Consider the following 22,928-nt stretch of genomic DNA (forward strand, 5'->3'; position numbering starts at 1 on the left):
TTTCTGAACATGGACAGCCCGCTTAAAATCACACCACAGATTTTCAATAATATTCAGGTCTGGGGACTAAGATGGCCATTCCAGAACGTTGTACTTGTTCCTCTGCATGAATGCCTTTGTAGATTTTGAGCAGTGTTTAGGGTCGTTCTCTTGTTGAAAGATCCAGCCCCGGCGCAACTTCAACTTTGTCACTGATTCATGAACATTGTTCTCAAGAATCTGCTGATGTTGACTGGAATCCATGTGACCCTCAACTTTAACAAGATTCCCAGTATCTGCACTGGCCACACAGCCCCACAGCATGATGGAACCACCTCCACATTCTACTGTAGGTAGCAAGTGTTTTTCTTGGAATGCTGTCTTCTTTTTCAGCCATGCATACCGCCCCTTGTTATGTCCAAATAACTCAATTTTAGTTTCATCAGTCCACAGCACCTTATTCCAAAATGAAGCTGGCTTGTCCAAATGTGCTCAAGTGACGCTGTTTGTGGCGTGTACATTCTCACTGTGTTTTGTACAGTAACACTACCTCTAACCTTAGTCACATGAAATTTGGGGTTCCACAGGGTCTTAGGCCCCCTGCTTTTCTCCCTTTATATAGCACCCCTTGGACACATATTGCGGCATTTTGGGATTACCTTTCACTGCTATGCAGATGATACTCAGTTATACATGCCGATAACTGTTGGTAATCTTGTTCACATAAAATCCTTAGAAGATTGCCTTGCAGCAGTGAGAAGTTGGATGTCTAGAAACTTCCAACTTTTAAACTCTGATAAGACTGAAATGATGGTTCTTGGTCCAGTGAGACATTTGCATCAATTTGACCAGTTAACGCTCAGCCTGGGCTCGTGTGTCATACATCACACTGACAAAGTGAGGAACCCTGGGGTAATTTTTGGTCCTTTGGCCTCCACATTAGAAATATTACTAGGACTGCTTTCTTCCACCTGCGAAATATAGTGAAGATTCGTCCCATCCTGTCTATGGCTGATGCTGAGACCCTGATCCATGCATTTATCTCTTCTAGATTGGACTACTGCAATGTTCTATTTTCTGGTTTACCGCAGTCTAGCATTAGGGGTCTCCAATTGGTTCAAAATGCTGCAGCCAGACTTTTGAGACGAAGCAGAAAGTTCGACCACATTACACCCATTTTGGCATCCCTTCACTGGCTTCCTGTCCCAGTGAGATCAGATTTTAAGGTTCTGCTACTAACCTATAAAATTATTCATGGACTGGCACCTCCCTACCTAGCTGACCTAATTAAACCTTACGTACCGGCCCGGGCTTTACGTTCTCAGGGTGCAGGACTACTTTGTGCCCCTAAGGTGAATAAGAAGTCTGCGGGTCATAGAGCTTTCTCTTATCGTGCCCCTGTTATGTGGAATGATCTCCCTGTGTCAATAAAACAGTCAGATTCTGTGGAGACTTTCAAGTCCAGACTTAAGACGCACTTATTTTCTCTTTCATATGGCTAGCATACTGGTACAGTTTTGTTTTACGCTTTTTACTCTTTTAATTCATGTTATTAGTAATTGGAGCATGCTGCAGCCTCAACTTTACCTAAATTCTGGGTCTTTTATTGAAGTTTAGGGCTAGTGGCCGGTGATCACCTTAGTATTTCTCTGTTTTTCTTGTTGTTTAATGCTGGCAAATTATACAGTATTTTTTTGTCTTTCTGATGCTTGATTCTGTTTTTCTCTCTGTTTAAGGTGCAGCTCCATCCAGAGATGGGAGTTGTATTCGTGTAAGTGACCCTCCTGTCAAGTGCGCCAATAGCATTTCTTGTATATTCGTCTGTGAATTGTTCTGTGAATTGTTCTGTAATTTATGTTTGTAGCATGGCCCAAGCAGACAGTCACCCCTTTTAGTCTGGTCTGCTTGAGGTTTCTTCCACAGAGGGAGTTTTTCCTTACCACTGTTGCTCTGGGGGTTGGTAAGGTTAGACCTTACCTGTGTGAAGCGCTTTGAGGCAACTCTGTTGTGATATGGCGCTATATAAATGAAAATAAATTGAAATTGAATTGACATCATACAGCATCTCTTTGTACAAAGTGCGCTGTATAGTTGAACAATGCACAGAGACACTATCTGCAGCAAGATCATGTTGTAGATCTTTGGAGCAGGTCTGTGGGTTGACTATGACTGTTCTCACCATCCTTCACTTCAGCTTATCTGAGATTTTTCTTGGCCTGCCACTTCGGGCCTTAACTAGCACTGTGCCTGTGGTCTTCCATTTCCTCACTATGTTCCTCACAGTGGAAACTGACAGCTGAAATATCTGAGACAGATTTTTGTATCCTTCCCCTAAACCATGATGTTGAACAATCTTTGTTTTCAGGTCATTTGAGAGTTGTTTAGAGGCTCCCACGTTGCCACTCATTAGAAGAGATGACAAGAGGGGAAACACTTGCAAATGGCCACATTAAGTATAAGCAGTAAATATCTACCAAGCTTAACTGGGAAATCCATCAACTGTGGTTTGATACAAATGGTCTCAACATCTCACCTGATCTCCAGCTGTCCTCAACCCTTTCTCATGATTGGATTGACCTGTGTAAGGAGGTCAAGGGTCAGTGAGCTTACCAAACCAATTTTGTGTTCCAATCATTAGTGCTAAATGTATTATAATCAATAAAATGACAATGGTGCCCAAATTTATGCACCTGTCTAATTTTGTTTAAATAATTACTACACACTTTCTGTAAATCCTATAAACTTCATTTCACTTCTCAAATATCAGTGTGTTTGTCTGCTATATGATATATTTAACTGAAATTTCTGGTCCAGACAACCAATGATTTACAAAGGAAAATCATGAAAATTATCAGGGGTGCCCAAACTTCTACATACAACTGTAGAGTTCATCATTCAGGTCAGGTGTCTTGAAAACAGCATCATCTTTTAGGAGTCACTAGCGTCACATAATGTGATATTAATGAGAACGTCCAGGAGGAGCTCAGAACCTCCTTTCTGAACATTTCATTACAAATATCTGTAATAATAGGGCTTGTTGTGCGGTTAACGATCTTATGCCTCGCTCACAACCCGCCGTACATGCTACTATGGGCAGTCTACAGGAAAAAGTTGGCAAAGCCATGCTTAAGACTTGCACAACACTGCAGAAGGTTGCAGACTGCCTGTGGAGACTTTTGGTCCTGCACATGCAAATCCTACAGGTTATCAGGCTGGATGGTCAGGAATTGCTAGACACAAATGCACGGCTTGAACAAACAGCTGTGGTTTTTAAAAGGCTATACTGTTGTGGAAAGCAGAGGTCAGTTCACGAGTGGGCAGTCAAAGAAAAGCAGCTGTACAAAAATCATCAGGCTAAGAGGCTGGAGGTCAGGAACACACAATGTGGCAGGCAGGACTAAGGAACGCAGGTATAGAGCTGGAATGAAGGCACACAACATGACAAACTGGCGATGAGCAAACACACCCAGTGAGCTGATATAACCCCAAGTGATAATTAGCAAGTCAGAAACAGGTGTGCATGGAAACCACCAGAACAAGGGCGTGGCCAGAGAGAGAGAGAAACACCCATCACCAAGAACCAAGAAAAAGACAAGAGAAACAGAGACAGACAGACCCAAGCAGAAAAACCAAGCAAGAGAATAAACAAACCAAAACTAATAAAATGTAAAAATAAACAGATCAAAAGAAATAAATAAAAAGAGATAACCAAACAAAACTCAAACCCTGACACAGGTCTTGAGGAAAATCAAGGATATATACAGCACATACAGGACCTGTACTTGTTTTTTTTATGCATGACCCAAGTCAGGAGCATGATGGTCCTGGCTCAGCGACGATAGTCACACAAATGAGTGACAAACAGCCACTGTACGGGTGACGTACTTCAGAAGTACTGCACAAGTACTTTACACGTTATTGGTCCAGTGTGCAAGACAGAAGTACATCTGACGTTCTGCCCCTGTGTGTGCACAGAGTGCATCACCGATGATATATGCAGTGAAGGAACTGGAATGAAGTGTATTTATGATAAATAAATAAACCACGATATTTGCCTGAAGCAAGTAAATAAATGTTGAGGAAAAATATTTATTTAGTAATTAGTAATAAATGGTACTGAATACTTCTGGTGATATTTGACAGATGCTGGACACTTGTCCTGTTGTTGGAACTTGGTTTAATCAAGAAAGGTCCATTTTACATTTTTAAATGTGAAGCTGCTTAGGATCAGTTATTTCCAGTTTACCCAGTGCCTGTCCACAGGCTGTGGTCTTCATATATCACGAAAGCAGCCACGACTGAGATGTTTTAATTCGTGCTATCTCCTTGGAGGACTTTATGAAGGGTGTTGGTGTTACTACCCAGAAAATCAAGAAATGTCCACCGTGGATTTCATACATTATTCTGGGATATCTCAGACAATCAGGGTCTAAGGATGCCATTTCTGGAACAGCAACTGGTTTCATGGTAAACAATGACAAAAATCCCCGACAGTTAGTTTTGCTATTTCAATTTTTTAATTACCATTAAAAGTTAAGCTGGTAAATGCAATGAGAGAAAAGATCACGTTTTATAGCGGCGGCATCACATGGATGACCAGACGTGACATTCAGCCAGTTGAATGGGATGGTAATGGTACATGTGAGTAGAATACAAGACTCCACATTTTTCATTATTAGCCCTCTGGAGTCGTCTGATGTGGATACGCGACAGTCATAAATGGTATATACCACTTTTCCATCTGCATCAGATGCTCAAGACGCTTTACAATAATGCCACACATTCACCCTGATGTCAGGGTGCTGCCATACAAGGTGCCCACTACACACCGGGAGCAACTAGGGGATTAAGGACGTTGCCCAAGGGCCCTTAGTGATTTTCCAATCAGGCTGGGATTTGAACCGAGGATCCTCTGGTCTGAAGCCCAACACCTTAACCACGAGACCATCACCTCCCCTAAGTAAGTCTGTTTTCTGTTTATAAACCAATAAAATATCAAATAACAAGGATCCATTTTAGAAGTTATATAAAAAACAAACAACAAATGTTTTTTACATTCTTTCAATGGAATGAATATTTCGCCTCGATGAATGGTACGTTCCAGCTTTCATCTCATGAAATACTCCATCATTCATTGTTTGTATATAGTTGCACGTCTTCTGCCCATGATTTGATGGAAGCTTTCACTTCAGTGTGTAGAACAACATTTGTAGGATGTGCAGGGCAAATAAGCTTTTCTTACTTTGTCGTCTTAATGGTTAGTGCGATCATACCTCAGCTGTGCAATTTCAACTTCATCTTGGTTGTCTAACACAGGAGGAGTCTAACATCACAAAACTTGTGTCTCTGTCCAAATACTTAACAGACTATAGCGAAGCCTGAAATTGTAACCAAAGTAGACGGTAATCCAGGAGTGGTTCATATTTTATCCATGATCTAAATAAGGGATGGAGCCGTGCTGCCGTGTCAACATCTCCAACAGATACTTGGAAAAGTGAACTAACTGTTCTGAGGAGACAGCAGCAGAAATGTTTAGACTGTCCTGCCTGTGCTGACGTCTTCTACTCACCCACTAGATGTAAGGTCTGTATCTTTGCAGTGATGGGGATGGTCAGTTTGTTCTCCGTAGGAATGGGAAACGCCCCATTCCGATTGCGGAACTTTCCCAGGATGTGAACCTGTGGCATGTAGTTCCATATGGCTTCTACTAGTTCAAGATGGGATGTCTCCACACCCTGAGGTGACAGAAAGAAAGGTTAGTGTCCAGCAGCAGGTCGGGCATGTGGCACTGTATTACAGGGAAGCTCCCATTCCAGGCTCTATGCTCTCTGGAACACTCTCACTTTTCCAAACCACACTACTGACCAGTAGATTTGGACAGGCTTGCAGTGCCTCCAGGATTCCGGGTATGCTGAAAGCTTCATAGCCTCTGACTCGTCTCTTCTCCAGGAAGCGAGGGTGGAGGCCATACAGCTGCTCCAGATCTGGTATCTTCTTCAAAAGGATGAGAAAGCTGCTGTCTGTGAAACCTGAAGAAGAAAGACAGAACTCATCTACTGTGAGTAAAGACGGCCGGATCAACGCACACTACATGTTTCTCACACCGTTCAAATATCAATCGTTTCCAGCACAATGATCTGGGCCTTCTCAGACATGACACAGCTGAGACAAATATCTTATCCTCCAGGAAGACAGCAGTGACATTTACTCATTTACTGAACACCCCAGCCGTCCATTTTTTTTTTTAACGGTGTGCTGGTCAAAAAGTGGGAACTACTGCACTGACAAACAGTTGAGGCCCGAGGTGTAAAAAGACATTCCAGAAAGTGCACCCTGCAGGTTTTCTTTGCAACCTCTGACCACGGAGAGAAGCTTGTAGGAGTCAGGAGCTTGCTGCACAGAAGAGTGTGGCCATGCAGAGACCTTTTCAGGAGCATGAAGGTCAAAGTCTCTCTCACGGTGTGACTGTGAGTCTGGGATGCAAACCTCTGACCTCCAGTGATGACTTGATGTGTTTGGGGCTCAGTCTCCATCTCTGTAGGAGGATAGTTGGGTACTGTTGGAATGACTTTGTGTCCCGGGGACATTTACTTAAGCGTCATTTCCACCGAGGGGTCCGGTGTCGTTCTGGGTTGGTACAGAACGCTGCTTTGTTTGTGTAATTTTTTTGTTAAAGAAAGAGGTGTTAATGGAAAACGTATCATAATAGTATGACATGGGTTAAAGCCATAGATTTTCATCTGACTGAAATTTTTTCCTGGCAAAAATCAAGGCCAGCAATTCCCTAAAATGTGGCGTAGTGGGGGCACACACTCTTTTCTCATCAATAAATACAATAAACACATTATACAGTATACAAATCTATTCTAAATAGCCTCTAAGGAGAGACAGACAAAGCATAAAAAGAATGCAAAACCTGAACATAAAGGTACATAAAAGGGTGGTGGGGGGCGGGGTGTAGTCTTGATTCTGGGGGGTCTGGGGATGCCCCCCCAGAACATTTTTAAAAGAGCAAGTCAAATGTTGTATATTCTGGTGAATTTTTATGAGTATGAAGCCCTCTGAAACAAATAAAAGTCACTTCAAACTGTTAAGTAAAATACAGTATTCTGAAGCACTTCCCAGAAGGAAGAAGCACCATGTTCACTGTTCAGAACGTGGGCCGAGTCTGTAAAGATTTTATCCGCAAGTCCTAAGACTCGTTTCCTGCACAGCTCTGTGAATTTGTTCTCCACTGAGTAGCCCACAGTTTTGGAGCAAATGTTGAGGAGCCTCAGTATCCTGTTCTTCAGCTGCACTAAGAGGCCACAGAACCACACAGAGCTGCCACACAGCAACACACTCTGAATGGTAGCTGTGTAGAACTGGTCCAGAATGACTGGACTGGCTCCAAAGGTTCGTAGTCTCCTTAGAAAGAATGTTCTCCACTGCAGCTTGTTGCACAGATAGTCTACGTGAACACTCCAGGAGAGGGCGCTGTCCACATACACTCCTAAATATTTGAAAGAGTCAGACTGTTTGATTATCTCAGGAGCAGTGGTGAGTTGAGGTTGGCCAAAGCTGACTTCCTCAGTCTTGGCCGAGTTTATAATGAGTGCGTTCTGGTCACACCACTCAATCAGGCTTTTAACACAGTCATGGCACAGACCTGGTTGTTCTTTTCCTGAGAGTAGTGCCACCAGTGCTGCGTCATCTGAAAATGTAATTAGATGATGGTTAAACTCTTTTATGACACAGTCACTGGTGTAGATGGTAAACAGTACAGGGGAACTGACACAGCCCTGAGGAACCCTGCAGTTTGTACTGATCAGGGGAGAGTGTGTGTTGTTTATTGTAACAAAGTTATGATGTCATATTGTCTTCAAAAACACACCTGGAGTAGTGTTTTGTTTTATTTTGCACATACATACGTCACCGACACATCACAAAGGGATTTCCATCAGGTTTCACCCGATTATGAGCATTTTTAGATGCCGACAGCAACTATCTCAACCACTGACAACATATTACAGCAAGAGTAAAAGTATTTTAAAGGCCTGACTAAAGTGTAATATGAGGTCTTTAATAAGATATTTTCATGAAAAAAGACAAATGTGCAGTTTACTGCATTTTATTTTTTTTCTTGTTTAAAAACACAGCTTAGACATGGTTTGACCGAAACAAATTGTCATTAAACTTAAATAAAACAGGAATGAAGTGGAGGTGTAAGAGTCACTAGCTGTTCACAGGAAACATTTATTTCTATATTTATTTATTTATGTTCATTGTTAGTTGGTTTTATCTTTTCTGTTATTTCTTTTTGTCTGTTTCTCTAAAATTGTATTGTAGCATTAATAGTTATTATTACTATGATTGTTGTTGTTGCTATTACTAATATATATATAAATAAATAAAATATTACAATTTGTAATACATTTACTCTTTTACAGCTTAATGCTAAAGCAAAGCACGTTCAAAGCAAAGCCACGCCCTGTTCTACTTGGGGAGTGTCTGCCAATGTTCCCACAAAGACAGGGAGGAGAAGGACCATGGCTCATGGCAAGCAATAAACAGAGTGGAGAGGAAGGAAAATTCACACAGTCCCTTCCTCCGCAGTCCACGCTGACATTGCTGCTGCTTTGATTAGCGCAGAATAGGATGTTGCTTTGACAGTGAGACTATCATATTTCGGCTGCAAAACACACGACACCACGTGCGCGCATGTACGTGTAGTTAAATTTTCCAAATGACGGAAATCCGTTGTGGTGACGGAGAACTTTAACCCATAGGACGTCACACAGTGAAAAATGCAGAGAATTGCAGAGTGAAACATTTTCTGGAAATGCACCTGCTAACGCTCAGAGTGAGAGGAATAAAATACATCAGAGATCACTAACTATTAGCACGTGTGTGCAGAGACACTTACAACCATGAGTACTTTCATGGTGTTTTACTAACTGGGACATTAAAAAATGTGAGGCATGTCCTTTAGGTGGGCTGCTGTGCGGCGCATAAATCAGGGCTGTGGTCATCCTTTTCCTCCTCCAGGGAATCTTTCATGGCTACGGTTTGATCCGGGACTCTGAACATCCACACATTTCAGCACTGACCTTCTGTGGCTGACCCTCCTTGTGGAAGGTGTCAGTGAGTGTCTTCTGGACAACTGTCAAATCAGGAGACTTCTCCATAATTGTGGTTATATGCAGGCCCGGATGCAGGACCAATGCAGTTGCATCAGTCAATTTTTTTTAAGCAACGTTCGTCATCGAAAAAAAAAATCTTGAATAATCCCGAATAGTGCCGAACGTGTCCCCGTGGTGACTCTGGTTTTCATGTCAACCTATATACGGATTTTTCCGAGTTTCAGAGTCATACGGACATACAAATAAAGTCGGATATTCAGGGTTTGGTCTGCAGCGGCTCTGTAATCAACCATTTCTGCAGCGCGACTCCACTTTGAAGCCATGAACCATTGAAGCAATGCTTCAATTCAATGGCTCATGGCTCTTTGATGCAATGCTTCGATTCAATGGCTCGTGGCTCTTTGATTCGCTGCTCTTCAGAAGCGGTAAGTCCACTTCTTAACTCCTCTCAAAGCCATTAAAATATCATGAGTCACTTTTGTGTGGATTAAAGTCACTAACTGGGACTCTTGTCTTGTTGCAGTCAAGAAACAAGAATCGTCCTCTGTTCCATTCACACACCTCGAAATACTGCACGGCTCTCAGCCGAGACAGAGTCCGGTCGGAATTAATAACTTCAAAATGAATTGCCGCTTTAAAGAAAATTACACCTCTTTCCAAATGTTGCATTACAGACAAACTACAATCGACTAAAATGTTTTTTTCCTCCCAAAATGAAACGTGCTGTATTTCTTTACAAATTACATCCTGATGTGCAGCACAGCAGCTGTAAGAGCTCAGCTCAGATATATGGAAAGACATTCATGCCAATAATGTCTGAAAGGAAATGCTTTTGACAAAAACTACAGATTTTGTTTATGCCTATTTATGTCCAGAGATCAAGGATCCACCATGTAGAGTTTATTATGTCCAAAGTTTAAGAATCCAGTGAACAATTTCATATTTATTTACTTTAAGATTCAATAAAATGTTCAAGTGCCAAATCACAACAAAATTTAAATATGCTAAAACAAATACATCACAATTGTACACATATCACAGTTGTGACATGTGTACAATTGTGATGTATTTGTTTTAGTATATTTAGTCATGGACATGATGAATATTGTTACCTGCTGGACTGTTTCTAATTTTGATTGGTATCAATGGAAAATGTCTAATGTCTAATAAGTAATGCAGACTCTGTGCTATGAAATGGGTTAAAACCTGACTGGAAATGCTTCCAAAATCCCATTTTAATTCAAAAAAATTGCTTAATTGACAATAAACAATTGTTTTCTAAAACAGAAAAGGCAGTTTAGAAATGGGCCCAAAACCGTGTGATCGAGACTTGTTTTTTAAGCAAAGGCTGGATGTTTAAATTTTGCCGGAACCACCCCAGATGACAAAGTACGATTCATAATTGCAAGCACTGGCTGCCTGATACACAAGATTTCTTAAAAAAAAAAAAAAAAACTCATGGAGAGACCGGACCATAAAACGAACCAGATTTGATGTGCCGTACTACATCCTCTAAAAATGAAAAGGTCACAGATTCAAACTGAGTAAAAGTGACAGGACAAGAAACCAAAGCGGACGGGTCAGAAACAGGAAGTAAAATAGAAGCCCTAATATTATCAACTTTCTCCATAAAAAAATGTGTACAATTATTGCAGATATCTGGGGAGACGTCCAAACATACATCCTGTGAAATATCTAACACAGAGTCAAAGATCTTAACACACGTGGGTTGTAACTATGAGAGGAAATAATATTTGCAAAATATTCCCTTCTTGCCTCCTGTCCTGTGGTCTGATAACAGTGCCAACAGTTTTTAAGGTTTGAAAAGAGTCCTGTAGTTTGTCCTTTCTCCACTTGTGCTCGGCGACATTTCACCTGACATCATGAGTTCTGTCATTTAACCACGGCTCAGAATTAGCCATGGTTCACGGAGTCTTGAATGGAGCCACAGAATCCAAAATGGTTTGACATGACAAATACAACCAGGAAACAAGCTCTTCTGTATCGCGGACAGAAACTTCGGAAGAGGAGCATAACTGCTGAAAGGAAGCAGACGACTGAGCAGCAGTAGAGGGGTTCATAACCCGACAACGCTGAGGGCACTGCAGCCTGTACCAAATCAATAAAAAATGAAACAGGAAAGTGATCCGAGAAACCAAAATCACAAATTTCCAGATCAGCTACTGACAGACCACAGGAAAGGACCAGATCCAGTGTGTGGCCACAATCATGTGGGACCAACTACAGACTGAACCAAATTAAGGGCCCCTTCACACGTAACATGATTGAAGCCAACTAGTGCACGAAGGAGGAATTGCATGCTATTCATGAGAAAAAAAAAAACGAAGCCACCTCAAATGCCTCATACACCTGTCCCCACAACATTTGCACACACAAGTGGCTGAAAGACAGCGAGTGCCCTGCGTGTGCTCATTCGATCCCCTGCTTGGCAGGCGTCAGCCAATTTCCAGGTGTCACACACAAACATCTAACCCCACTCGCTGCACACGTAGAACAGGTGGGGCCATTCGTGCATCTGGTATGATAGTAGAGAGCAGGCGGTCACATTTGAGCTGTTTGTGAAAAGTGTCTAAGTGCCAAACGTAAGTGGCGTAACCTAGCAAGCTGTGTAAACTGTGCCAATCCCCCCACCCCAACACACACACACACACACACACACACACACACACACACACACACACACACACACACACACACACACACACACACACACACACACACACACACACACACGGCGTGTGGTGTCGTCCCCCAACACAAATGGCTTGTGGAGTGCCCCACCGCCACCACTGGAGTCCAGTGCTGGACCAGCTGATCGCTGTGACCTAAACCTCAGCTGGAGAACATGCAGTGCACGTGTGGGGGCGCTCATGCTCTGATGAGGACCGGTCAGCATCTGAGCGTGCAGCACGGTGTGAAGCCGTGATGTCACTTCCAACATGTAAATTGCAGTTTACGTGGCAGACAGAAAGAGTGGAAATTAAATCAAACACATAAGGGTAAAGGCGTGAACTCCATGTGTGATCGCTTTGCTGTGGACACACAGTGCATGTCAGCTGACCGCCAACTGACCGACAGCTGGATGTGACCGTGCACACAAAGTGTTACATTACAACACGGACATCAGACAGATGCAGGACAAACACACAATACATACATGACATTAAAATCACAGAACAAAGCAACAGAGAGCGAGCCTTTTTTTCTGTGAGGTCTGCTGACAGAGGTGGACGTGTCCCCCTGTGACCTGCAGCTGGTTGGATATCTGTGCTCGCAACTCACAGCTTGGGATCACCTGCTCTGGCTTGTGGAATATGAAGTCGCATAACTACAGCATGAAGCGCGGATGTCGGCATGCTGTCCTCGCGTGGGAATCAATTAAAATATATTGTTTCAGCTGATGGCTGCGTCAACGCACCACTCCTTGGTTATGCTGCTTTAGACGTAGACTGTGGGGGGGTTCCCATGATGCACTGTTTCTTTCTCTTTTTGCTCTGTATGCATCACTCCGCATTTAATCATTAGTGATCGATCTCTGCCCCCTTCCACAGCATGTCTTTTTCCTGGTTCTTTCCCTCAGCCCCAACCAGTCTCAGCAGAAGACTGCCCCTCCCTGAGCCTGGTTCTGCTGGAGGTTTCTTCCTGTTAAAAGGGAGTTTTTCCTTCCCACTGTAGCCTAGTGCTTGCTCACAGGGGGTCGTTTTGACCGTTGGGGTTTTTCATAATTATTGTATGGCCTTGCCTTACAATATAAAGCGCCTTGGGGCAACTGTTTGTTGTGATTTGGCGCTATATAAAAAAAAGTTGATTGATTGATTGACTACGCTGGGGAATATCATGCCATGCAGGAAATCAACCCACGGCACGCCCCCACCAGGTAAGTGTCACTGTGGGATTTCCCCACATTGTAATAATTAAACTTTTGCATGTTTTTTTCACACTGACCACTGCTTCACTAACTGGACATTTGCAGGCACCTCTGTATTAAAATCCATAGAGCAGCTGTATAACAGATCAGTTAAGATATATGATGGACAATCTAACTCTTATCATCACTGTAAGGTTCTGGAAACGGCTTTGAAAATCTGAAGGTATTCAAATGTGCCTGTTTCATATATAAATGTTTACATGGACCAGCACCAACTCCTGTTAAAGAATTCATCCACATAAAAAGATTAACAGGGTGCAAGATCTGACACAAGAGGTGACTGTGAGATGACCCCGATAGAAGGACCACCTTTGGTCAGAACGTGTTCTCCATTAAAGGTGGACAAGCTTGGGACAACCTCCCAGTCACAATCAGGCAGAGCAACACTTTCAGAACCTTCAAAGGACAACTGAAAACTTGGTTACTGATAAATCAGACATGCAACCATCTGGAGCCTAAAACACAATTCAACTGTGGAGGCACCACTCGAGTTTCTTTTTCAGTTACATGTACACAATGCCCATGTGTACTTTATTTTATTAAACGGGTTAGCAGTCTTTACACAGTAAACTTGTGTATGACACCCTGTGCAATATTTATACTTGTGCCCGTGCAAATGAGTGTATTGGGCAACGTGCAATACAATCTAGTACTGTAACGTGTAATTACAACCAGGCAATGAAGCACTTTGCATGTAGCACTTGTCACTTTAATACAGTACTTTTGCACCTCAACACCCATCATGAAACTCTTTTGGTTCCTCCACCTGTCGGCTGCTTATTAACGATCAATTATTGTCACTTTGAATTGTAAATGTCTGTATGTGTATTCTGTTTTCTGTCATGATTAATTTACTTTGGTATGTTGTGTGGTCTCTAAAATTAGAAAGGTCTTGTCTCAGAGTGATGCTGAAAAACTAATTCATGCATTTATTTCCTCTAGGCTGGACTATTGTAATTCATTATTATCAGGTTGTCCTAAAAGTTCCCTGAAAAGCCTTCAGTTAATTCAAAATGCTGCAGCTAGAGTACTGACGGGGACTAGAAGGAGAGAGCATATCTCACCAATATTGGCCTCTCTTCATTGGCTTCCTGTTAATTCTAGAATAGAATTTAAAATTCTTCTTCTTACTTATAAGGTTTTGAATAATCAGGTCCCATCTTATCTTAGGGACCTCGTAGTACCATATCACCCCAATAGAGCGCTTCGCTCTCAGACTGCAGGCTTACTTGTAGTTCCTAGGGTTTGTAAGAGTAGAATGGGAGGCAGAGCCTTCAGCTTTCAGGCTCCTCTCCTGTGGAACCAGCTCCCAATTCAGATCAGGGAGACAGACACCCTCTCTACTTTTAAGATTAGGCTTAAAACTTTCCTTTTTGCTAAAGCTTATAGTTAGGGCTGGATCAGGTGACCCTGAACCATCCCTTAGTTATGCTGCTATAGACTTAGACTGCTGGGGGGTTCCCATAATGCACTGAGTGTTTCTTTCTCTTTTTGCTCTGTATGCACCACTCTGCATTTAATCATTAGTGATCGATCTCTGCTCCCCTCCACAGCATGTCTTTTTCCTGGTTCTCTCCCTCAGCCCCAACCAGTCCCAGCAGAAGACTGCCCCTCCCTGAGCTTGGTTCTGCTGGAGGTTTCTTCCTGTTAAAAGCGAGTTTTTCCTTCCCACTGTCACCAAGTGCTTGCTCACAGGGGGTCGTTTTGACCTTTGGGGTTTTTACATAATTATTGTATGGCCTTGCCTTACAATATAAAGCGCCTTGGGGCAACTGTGATTTGGCGCTATATAAATAAAATTGAATTGAATTAGTCTGTTTCTATGTTACTGGGACTACGGATGGAAATTAGCATCCTGCTATAATCCGGCATAGTTACATGTAACTATGTCCATTAATATGCACTGTCCCATTTCAAATAAATAAACAGATAAAACACATATCACATTTGCAGCAGATCACTGCTCGCTGGGCACGCCATGTCGGATGCATGTGTTCACGACATGAGAGGCGACTCTTCATGAGACGGGAGCCGGCCAGCTCAAGCACATCAGGTAATTCATGTAAGAAACAAACGAGACAACAGTAATCCACATCATTTCTCTACGGTGTACGTCTAGGCGGAGTCTAAAGCCGCTCTTTATAACAGGAATTAAGTATTATTAATCGTGGGGTTTTTTTTTTCCTCTACCGCTGTGTGCGTGACTTTCCACGTGCTTGCACTGTGTTCGTACGCACGAACACGAGTGTGCACAAAACAGTCGCCGCAGTATTGTGCATTCCTGTCCAAACATGTGTTCCTCACGACAGCAGGTGGAATGTTTCATGGGTCCCCATTTCATTTTTGGTGTGTGTCTTTGGTGTTATGTGTGAAGGGGCCTTAAAAGACTCAACACGACTTAAAAAGTCTCTTACCTGTGGCTGATCAAGGCAACACACATTAATATTAAAATCTCCAATAATTAAAACACGATCATAATTAGGCATGACCTCAGGTCAAAAAAAAAAAAAAAAGAAAAAGTCATCAATAAATTCTTATTATACTTTGGAGGGCGACAGACAACAGCAGAGAACAGGATTAGTCCGACCCATCTCGAATGAGGTACATTCAAAGATAGAAAAGGAAGCCTGTGACAAACACTCTTTGCATTTCTAATCCTTTGTGTACACAGCCACTGTGCCTCCACGTCTCCCAGAAACACGGGGAGAATTCAAATAGCAACAACCTGCCAGTAAAAGCTCAACGAGAGCACCGGAATCCCCAGCCCTTAGCCATGTTTATCTAAGGGCTGAGCGGATCCTTGTCATTTGATTGGTGCTTTCTATGTCATATGACATGGATTAATTCATCCCATTTGTGTTGCACTGCATTTAGAGTGCAAATTTGGTTCCATACTTTTGGTACCATTGCAATCTGCACGCGCGCATGTCATCGTGCACACACACACACACACACACAAAATCCACTCTGCTGTAATCCGTCTGGATGCATGAAGACCTGTTCAGATGAAACACTGACGTGATTTTTGGCTGGACTGAGGAACAACACAAGGTACTGAGGAACTATGCAAGTCCAAAGTCAGTGCACAGCATCACTGGACTACACGTCACAGTGGAACACCAACATGTAAGTCCCTTTTCTGTTGTTTATAAATTAATAAAATATCAAATGACAAGGATCTATTTTAGTTGTTATATACAACAAATAATGAATGTTTTTATATTCTTTCAATGGAACGAATATTTCATGAGGTGAAAGCTGGAACATAAAATGGTTTGTTCCAACTTTCACCTCGTGAAATATTCGTACCATTGAACTCAAACATTCATTATTTGTATACTATGTTACACATAACAAATCCAGATCACGGGAACTAAAAAAAGTCGAGAAGAAAAAAAGTTTTGTTAGCCAGTGATGTGGCATTTACGCGGCCCACCCTGGCTGAAGCTGGGACTGGAACTGGACCATAGACTTCAACCAGTTGAGGAACCTGTTGAAGCAGACACAGGTTCCAAGAGCGCCGCTGGCGTAAATCAATCCGAGGAGGACGTGGACGGCCGGGCCGACAGTCCTCGCAGCCAGCCACAGGCACCACACAGGCTTCGACTGGATCCACAGCAACACAGATCCCACCAGAATTCTGCACAGAGATAATCCAGACGCCAAACAACACTTCAGCTTCACCAGCCGGCCACTTCATCTCCCGCGGCGGCCACTGCGCTTTCAACCAAAAGGCAGCGCAGGAACCCGGCACAGAAAACCCAGAATGGGGGCACAAACTTCTGTCCACCCGCCGACAACAGCACTGCACCCTAGACCGAGGGTTGGCGATCATAAACCAACAGAGACTCAGTGTCATAAATAACATAAGTTAAAAACAATAAAATAAACTGGAGAGTGACAGACGAGCAGCCACACACACACAACGGCGCCATCTTGACACTCACCACATACTCAAACTTGAAATGAAATATTCTAATATTCTGAATTTTTTTGTATAGCTGTAAGCAGTAATTATCGAAATTTTAATAAAGAAAACACTTGAAAGATTTTAGTTTATATGTAATGAATCAGAAGTCAAATTCATAACTTCTGGAATAAATGACAAGAAAGAAAAAAAAAAATCAAACTTTATCATAATATTCTAATTTTTTGATATGCACCTGCATCATTTGTAGTTTCTGTAGGAAATGGGGACAGTATTACTACAAGTAGTAGCAGCTGTGGTGGTACTTGTGTGGCTCACCTGCAGGCATATACTCCCACCAGCGTCCAGCACAGAGGTCGATGACTTTGGCCACTCGTAGGTACAAAGTCACCGCCTCTCGAAGCTTCCTGGACAGACACTCCATGCACATGATGTCCTTCATGGGAAGATACCTACAAAAAACACACACACACAGACAACACTCAAAGATATTTAGTAACTACAGTATTCAACAACTAAAGTATTCTACAGAAGGGCCGGTGTGTCAATCTCAGAGTGAGACTGACACACCGCCTTAGTGTGTCCAAATTCTTAGTGTCAGTAGAGAACACACAAGCACGCACGCGCACACAGACACACGTACGTACGCACACACACACACACACCACAGCTTCACCGAAGCACAGGGGAACAGAGGTTTCATCTTTCTCAAAACGGTAAGACTAAAAGACCCACGGGCACAAGAGAACAGGGTGCTGCACACACTCATCTGGAAAACAGATCCCAACATGAAGCTTGTAAATATTCTATCTGAGGAGTTGACTTATATTATTTCATTTTATTCATCTGCAATTCTTTCATCTGCTCCATCCAATCTTAGCTTCAGGTCTCCGATGCCTGCTCTTTTTTATTTCCTCATTCAAAGTGCCAAGCTTTCTGTCACTTTCCACTTCTCCAAAAGTGTCCCAAGATGCCTTTCACAATGTCATCATCAGGAGGACCGTTTGCACAAGGTTCTGCAGGTTTCTACCTTTTTTGACATTTCCCTTGTTTCTGCAAAGGAGATGCACTTTATTTTCCAGAGTATAAGTCACATCTGTTAAAAAATTGAAGAAGAAAACCTAAGAGTCAGATATTTTTCTGTATTATTAGCCTGTTAATTTGGGATTTTAATACACAGTTGAATATATATAGTTGTAGACAGTATAGTTTTATTATTATACAAATAATGAATGTTTTTGAGTTCACTGGTACAAATATTTCATGGAGTTGAAAGCTGGAACATTCCAGCTTTCACCAAATTAAATATTCATTCTGTTGAAAGAATGGAAAAAAAAACATTCATTATTTGTTTATTTGGCTAAAATAGATTCTTGTAATTTGATATTTTATTAATTTATAAACAACAGAAACAGAACTTACATTTTGGTGTTCATCACTGGTGCTTAATAGTCCAACACAAATTTTAAATAGAAGTCCAAAACTGTTGTCAGCTGTCTGTGACACCGCCCACAGACTTTGTGTACAGACGGCCATTTGCTTTCTTCACCCAAACGAAAAATCGTGTCAGAAATTTGCCCATCGTTTCATCCTAACAGCTCTTCATGACTCCAGATGGCTTACGGTGCGGTGGATTTGTGTGTGTGTGTGTGTGTGTGTTAGAAGAATTAGCAGTGTCAATTAGCTCCTTCAAATCGTCGTTGGCCAGGAAAACACACAAACACACACACTATGTTTATGCTGCGTTTACACATAACCAAGACGCGTTACGAATGTCATTTTTCTGTCATTCCTCACATTCTTAATGTGACTTAACACATCTGAACAGGTTTCTTAATAGTACGTGTTGATATTCGTGGAGCATGTTTTTGTCTGTCAAAAAATCACACCACCCTCATTTCGTCTCACGTTGTGGAGGTCGTAACTGAGCGTATTGATCCGTCTTGATGAGTATTGATCCTTAATAGAACGTGACAATGTTCGTAGTGGTTCCTGTGATGGTTCTTGGAGCCCAAACTGTCACGCGTTATTACGAAGTGACACGGAAACTGTCAAGTTTTGACACGACGGCAACGCGGCGTCACATTTCACTGCGCGTCACGACGAATCAGTTTTCTGTCACATGCGCACAATTAAACTCGGCTCCAAATGTCGTTCCACAGTTCCTGCTGAAGCTCCTCAGGACGCTCCTGCAGGTGTTCCACCTGCTGCATGTGCCTGATGTTTGGGAAAATGCACCAGACGAGAGCCGCATGAAGCCACACATCTGGCTCTGTCCTCCTCCTCCTCTCTGCACCACTCCATGGCACAGAGCCCAACTACACATGCAGTCACAGAGTTCTTCTGAAAAAAGGGAGCGATCTGAATTCGGATGGATGAATATGGGTGTGTGTGTGGAGACAATTCACCTTGTTCACAACGTGACAGAACTTAATGCGCTGTTACGCGCAATAACGCGGAACACTATTCTTGACCGTGCGTAATGGTTCCTGATAATTCTCCAGGAACACGTGCCATTAATCGTAACGTGTGGTAACAGGTTGCAGCAGTTCCTGAGGACACCTGACGCCTCTGCCCCGAATCATCACATTCGTGATCAGCGGCCAAGAATGTGTACTTCGTGGCATTCGTGACTTGTCGTTATGTGTAAATGCAGCATTAGCTAAATGCCACCCCCGGTAGCGTGAGCATGCATGGTGGTCGGGGCGTGCAATAGCACATTTCATATAGCACCAGAATTACATGCTAAAAAGAACTATTGCAGAGTCAATGAAACACAACAGCAAATGGTACAAATAACCCATGTCACGTGACATAAAAGCCACCAATCAAATGACAAGGATCCACTGAGCTGTTATATAACACCACTTATTGCTTCATTATTAGAGTTTATACAACAGCTGAGTGGATACCTGTAATTTGATTGGTGCTTTGTATATCACGTGACATGGATTATTCGTACCATTAGTGTTGCATTGCATTTAGTGTGCAATTTGGTTCCATATATTTTGTACCAATGCACGCTGTGAACTCCGCGCGCACACACACACACGTGGGGGCGGCATTTAGCTAAACATGAGGGAGTTTGCTTTGCTGATGAGGATGATTTGAAGGAGCTAATTGACAGTGCTAATTGACAGTGCTAATTCTTCTTCTAACGCGCACACACACACACACACACACACACACACACACACACACACACACACACACACACACACACACACACACACAGCCGGACGTGTCCCACGTGATGGTGATTATTAGGGCAACGTGCCACATAAAATGCAACAGTCTCATCACCAGAGACAATAAATTATCCAGCATCTGTAGTTATTAAACAGAAACATAGCATTCTTGATGCACTTTGTTTGAAATGACGCTGATTAAGAAAGGATTGTGTGGGAGGAGTCAAACTGCTGAGATAGAATAACCTGCAGTCAATTTCCTAATTTCTTTTAGGATTTCTGAAACACCAGTTGCAACAAAAACAGCCTGTCAACTTGAAAGCTTCATTTATTTCTATTTGCTTTGCAGATTCAGACATAAACACTGTTGTCACGTGAAGGCAGGGTGGACCCATTTTAAGGGGAGTACCATTTGTTCTGCGACAACAGTACCAAAGGGACTCGGAGCCCATATTGGACTTAGTATTTTTTTCTGGACTGCAAGTCATGGGTTCTTTTTTGTTTTTTTAACTAGTTTGGGAGGTCCTGCAACGTCTCGTAGTATCTTGGGGTCTTGTTCACGAGAGAAGGATGGATGGAGCGTGAGATCGACAGACAGATCGGTGCAGCATTGTTGTATCAGACTGTTGTGGTGAAGACAGAGCCGAGCAGGGGGCAAAGCTCTGGATTTACTAATCGATCTACATTCTGACCCTCACCTATGGTCATGAGATTTGGCTCATGACTGAAAGAACGAGATCGCGAGTACAAGCGGCCGAGATGAGTTTCCTCCGCACTGTAAGCTGTGTGGAGGCAAGAAAGAGCTGTGAGGATGAAAAGCTGGACTAATTTCTGATGTGATTTTTAACTGGACTGAAGTCTGGTCCAGTGTGTCGCGACCAGGACAAAAGCCTCACTGCTCCTCCTGAATCCGAACATTGGTTGAATTCTCTTCTCCAGTACTCTGGAATAGACCTTACCGGGGAGGCTGAGAAGTGTGATCCCCCAATAGTTGGAACACACCCTCCGGTCTCCCTTCTTAAACAGAGGGACCACCACCCTGGTCTGCCAATCCAGAGGCACTGTCTCCGATCGCCACGCAATGTTGCAGTGGCGTGTCAGCCAAGACAGTCCCACAACATCCAGAGACTTAAGGTACTCAGGACGGATTTCATCCACCCCAGGAGCCTTGCCACCAAGGAGCTTTCTAACCACCTCGGTGACAAAGCTGCAACAATTAGTGTCCTCAGTTCCCAAAGGCTTATTGAGTGTTGTTAGAAGGAAAGGTGATGTAACACAGTGGTAAACATACCACTGTCCCAGCTTTTTTGAAACGTGTTGCAGGCATCCATTTCAAAATGAGCAAATATTGCACAAAAACAATAAAGTTTGTAAGTTTGAACATTAAATATCTTGTCTTTGTGGTGTATTCAATTGAATATAGGTTGAAGAGGATTTGCAAATCATTGTATTCTGTTTTTATTTACATTTTACACGATGTCCCAACTTCACTGGAATTGGGATTGTATAACTTTTATCAATTATACACAGTTGTGTGCAAAGGTTTGGGCACCCCTGATAATTTTCATGATTTTCCTGTATAAATCATTGGTTGTCTGGATCAGAATTTTCAGTTAAATATCTCATAACAGACAAACACAGTATTTGAGAAGTGAAATAAAGTTTGTAGTATTTACAGAAAGTGTGCAATAATTCTTTAAGCAAAATTAGGCAGGTGCATAAACTTGGGCACCCTTGTCATTCTATTGATATGAATACATTTAGCACTAATTATTGGAACACAAAATTGGTTTGGTAAGCTCACTGACCCTTGACCTCCTTACACAGGTGAATCCAATCATGACAAAGGGTATTTAAGGTGGCCATTTGCAAATGTTTCTCCTCTTTGCATCTCTTCTAATGAGTGGCAACGTGGGAGCCTCTAAACAACTCTCAAATGACCTGAAAACAAAGATTGTTCAACATCATGGTTTAGGGGAAGGACACAAAAAGCTATCTCAGAGATTTCAGCTGTCAGTTTCCACTGTGAGGAACATAGTGAGGAAATGGAAGGGCACAGGCACAGTACTAGTTAAGGCCCGAAGTGGCAGACCAAGAAAAATTTCAGATAAGCTGAAGTGAAGGATGGTGAGAACAGTCAGTCAACCCACAGACCTGCTCCAAAGACCTACAACATGATCTTGCTGCAGATAGTGTGTCTGTGCATCGTTCAACTATACAGCGCACTTTGTACAAAGAGATGCTGTATGATGCTATAATGCAGAGAAAGCCCAACACGCCACAAACAGAGTCACTTGAGGTATGCTAAAGCACATTTGGACAAGCCAGCTTCATTTTGGAATAAGGTGCTGTGGACTGATGAAACTAAACTTGAGGTATTTGGACATAATAAGGGGTGGTATGCATGGCTGAAAAAGAACACAGCATTCCAAGAAAAACACTTGCTACCTACAGCAAAATGTGGAGGTGGTTCCATCATGCTGTGGGGCTGTGTGACCAGTGCAGGTACTGGGAATCTTGTTAAAGTTGAGGGTCACATGGATTCTAGTCAATATCAGCAGATTCTTGAGAACAATGTTGAAGTTGTGCCGGGGCTGGATCCTTCAACAAGACAACAACCCTAAACACTGCTCAAAAATCTGCTAAGGCATTCATGCAGAGGAACAAGTACAATGTTCTGGAATGGCCATTTCAGTCACCAGACCTGTAAAAATATTATTGAAAATTAAATATTAATATTAAATATTATTGAAAATCTGTGG

The 22,928-nt window shown here is 42.5% G+C and overlaps 1 protein-coding gene across 2 annotated transcripts in view; it reads right to left on the reverse strand.

Moving 5' to 3' along the window:
• The window catches only part of fbxo38 (F-box protein 38), a 216,081-nt gene that overhangs the window by 166,964 nt on the left and 26,189 nt on the right, over positions 1–22,928 (reverse strand). Inside the window, exons 3-5 of one of the 2 annotated variants that reach the window (XM_034181007.1) lie at positions 17,297–17,430; positions 5,845–6,008; positions 5,549–5,714 (exon numbers count right to left, since the gene is read on the reverse strand). In XM_034181007.1, coding sequence (XP_034036898.1) covers positions 5,549–5,714; positions 5,845–6,008; positions 17,297–17,430 — 464 coding nt within the window. Of the gene's footprint in view, positions 1–5,548; positions 5,715–5,844; positions 6,009–17,296; positions 17,431–22,928 lie in introns of those variants that run through there. The other variant, XM_034181008.1, reaches the window with a different exon arrangement.

This window comes from Thalassophryne amazonica, chromosome 11 (genome assembly GCF_902500255.1).
Source record: "Thalassophryne amazonica chromosome 11, fThaAma1.1, whole genome shotgun sequence".
NCBI lineage: Eukaryota > Metazoa > Chordata > Actinopteri > Batrachoidiformes > Batrachoididae > Thalassophryne > Thalassophryne amazonica.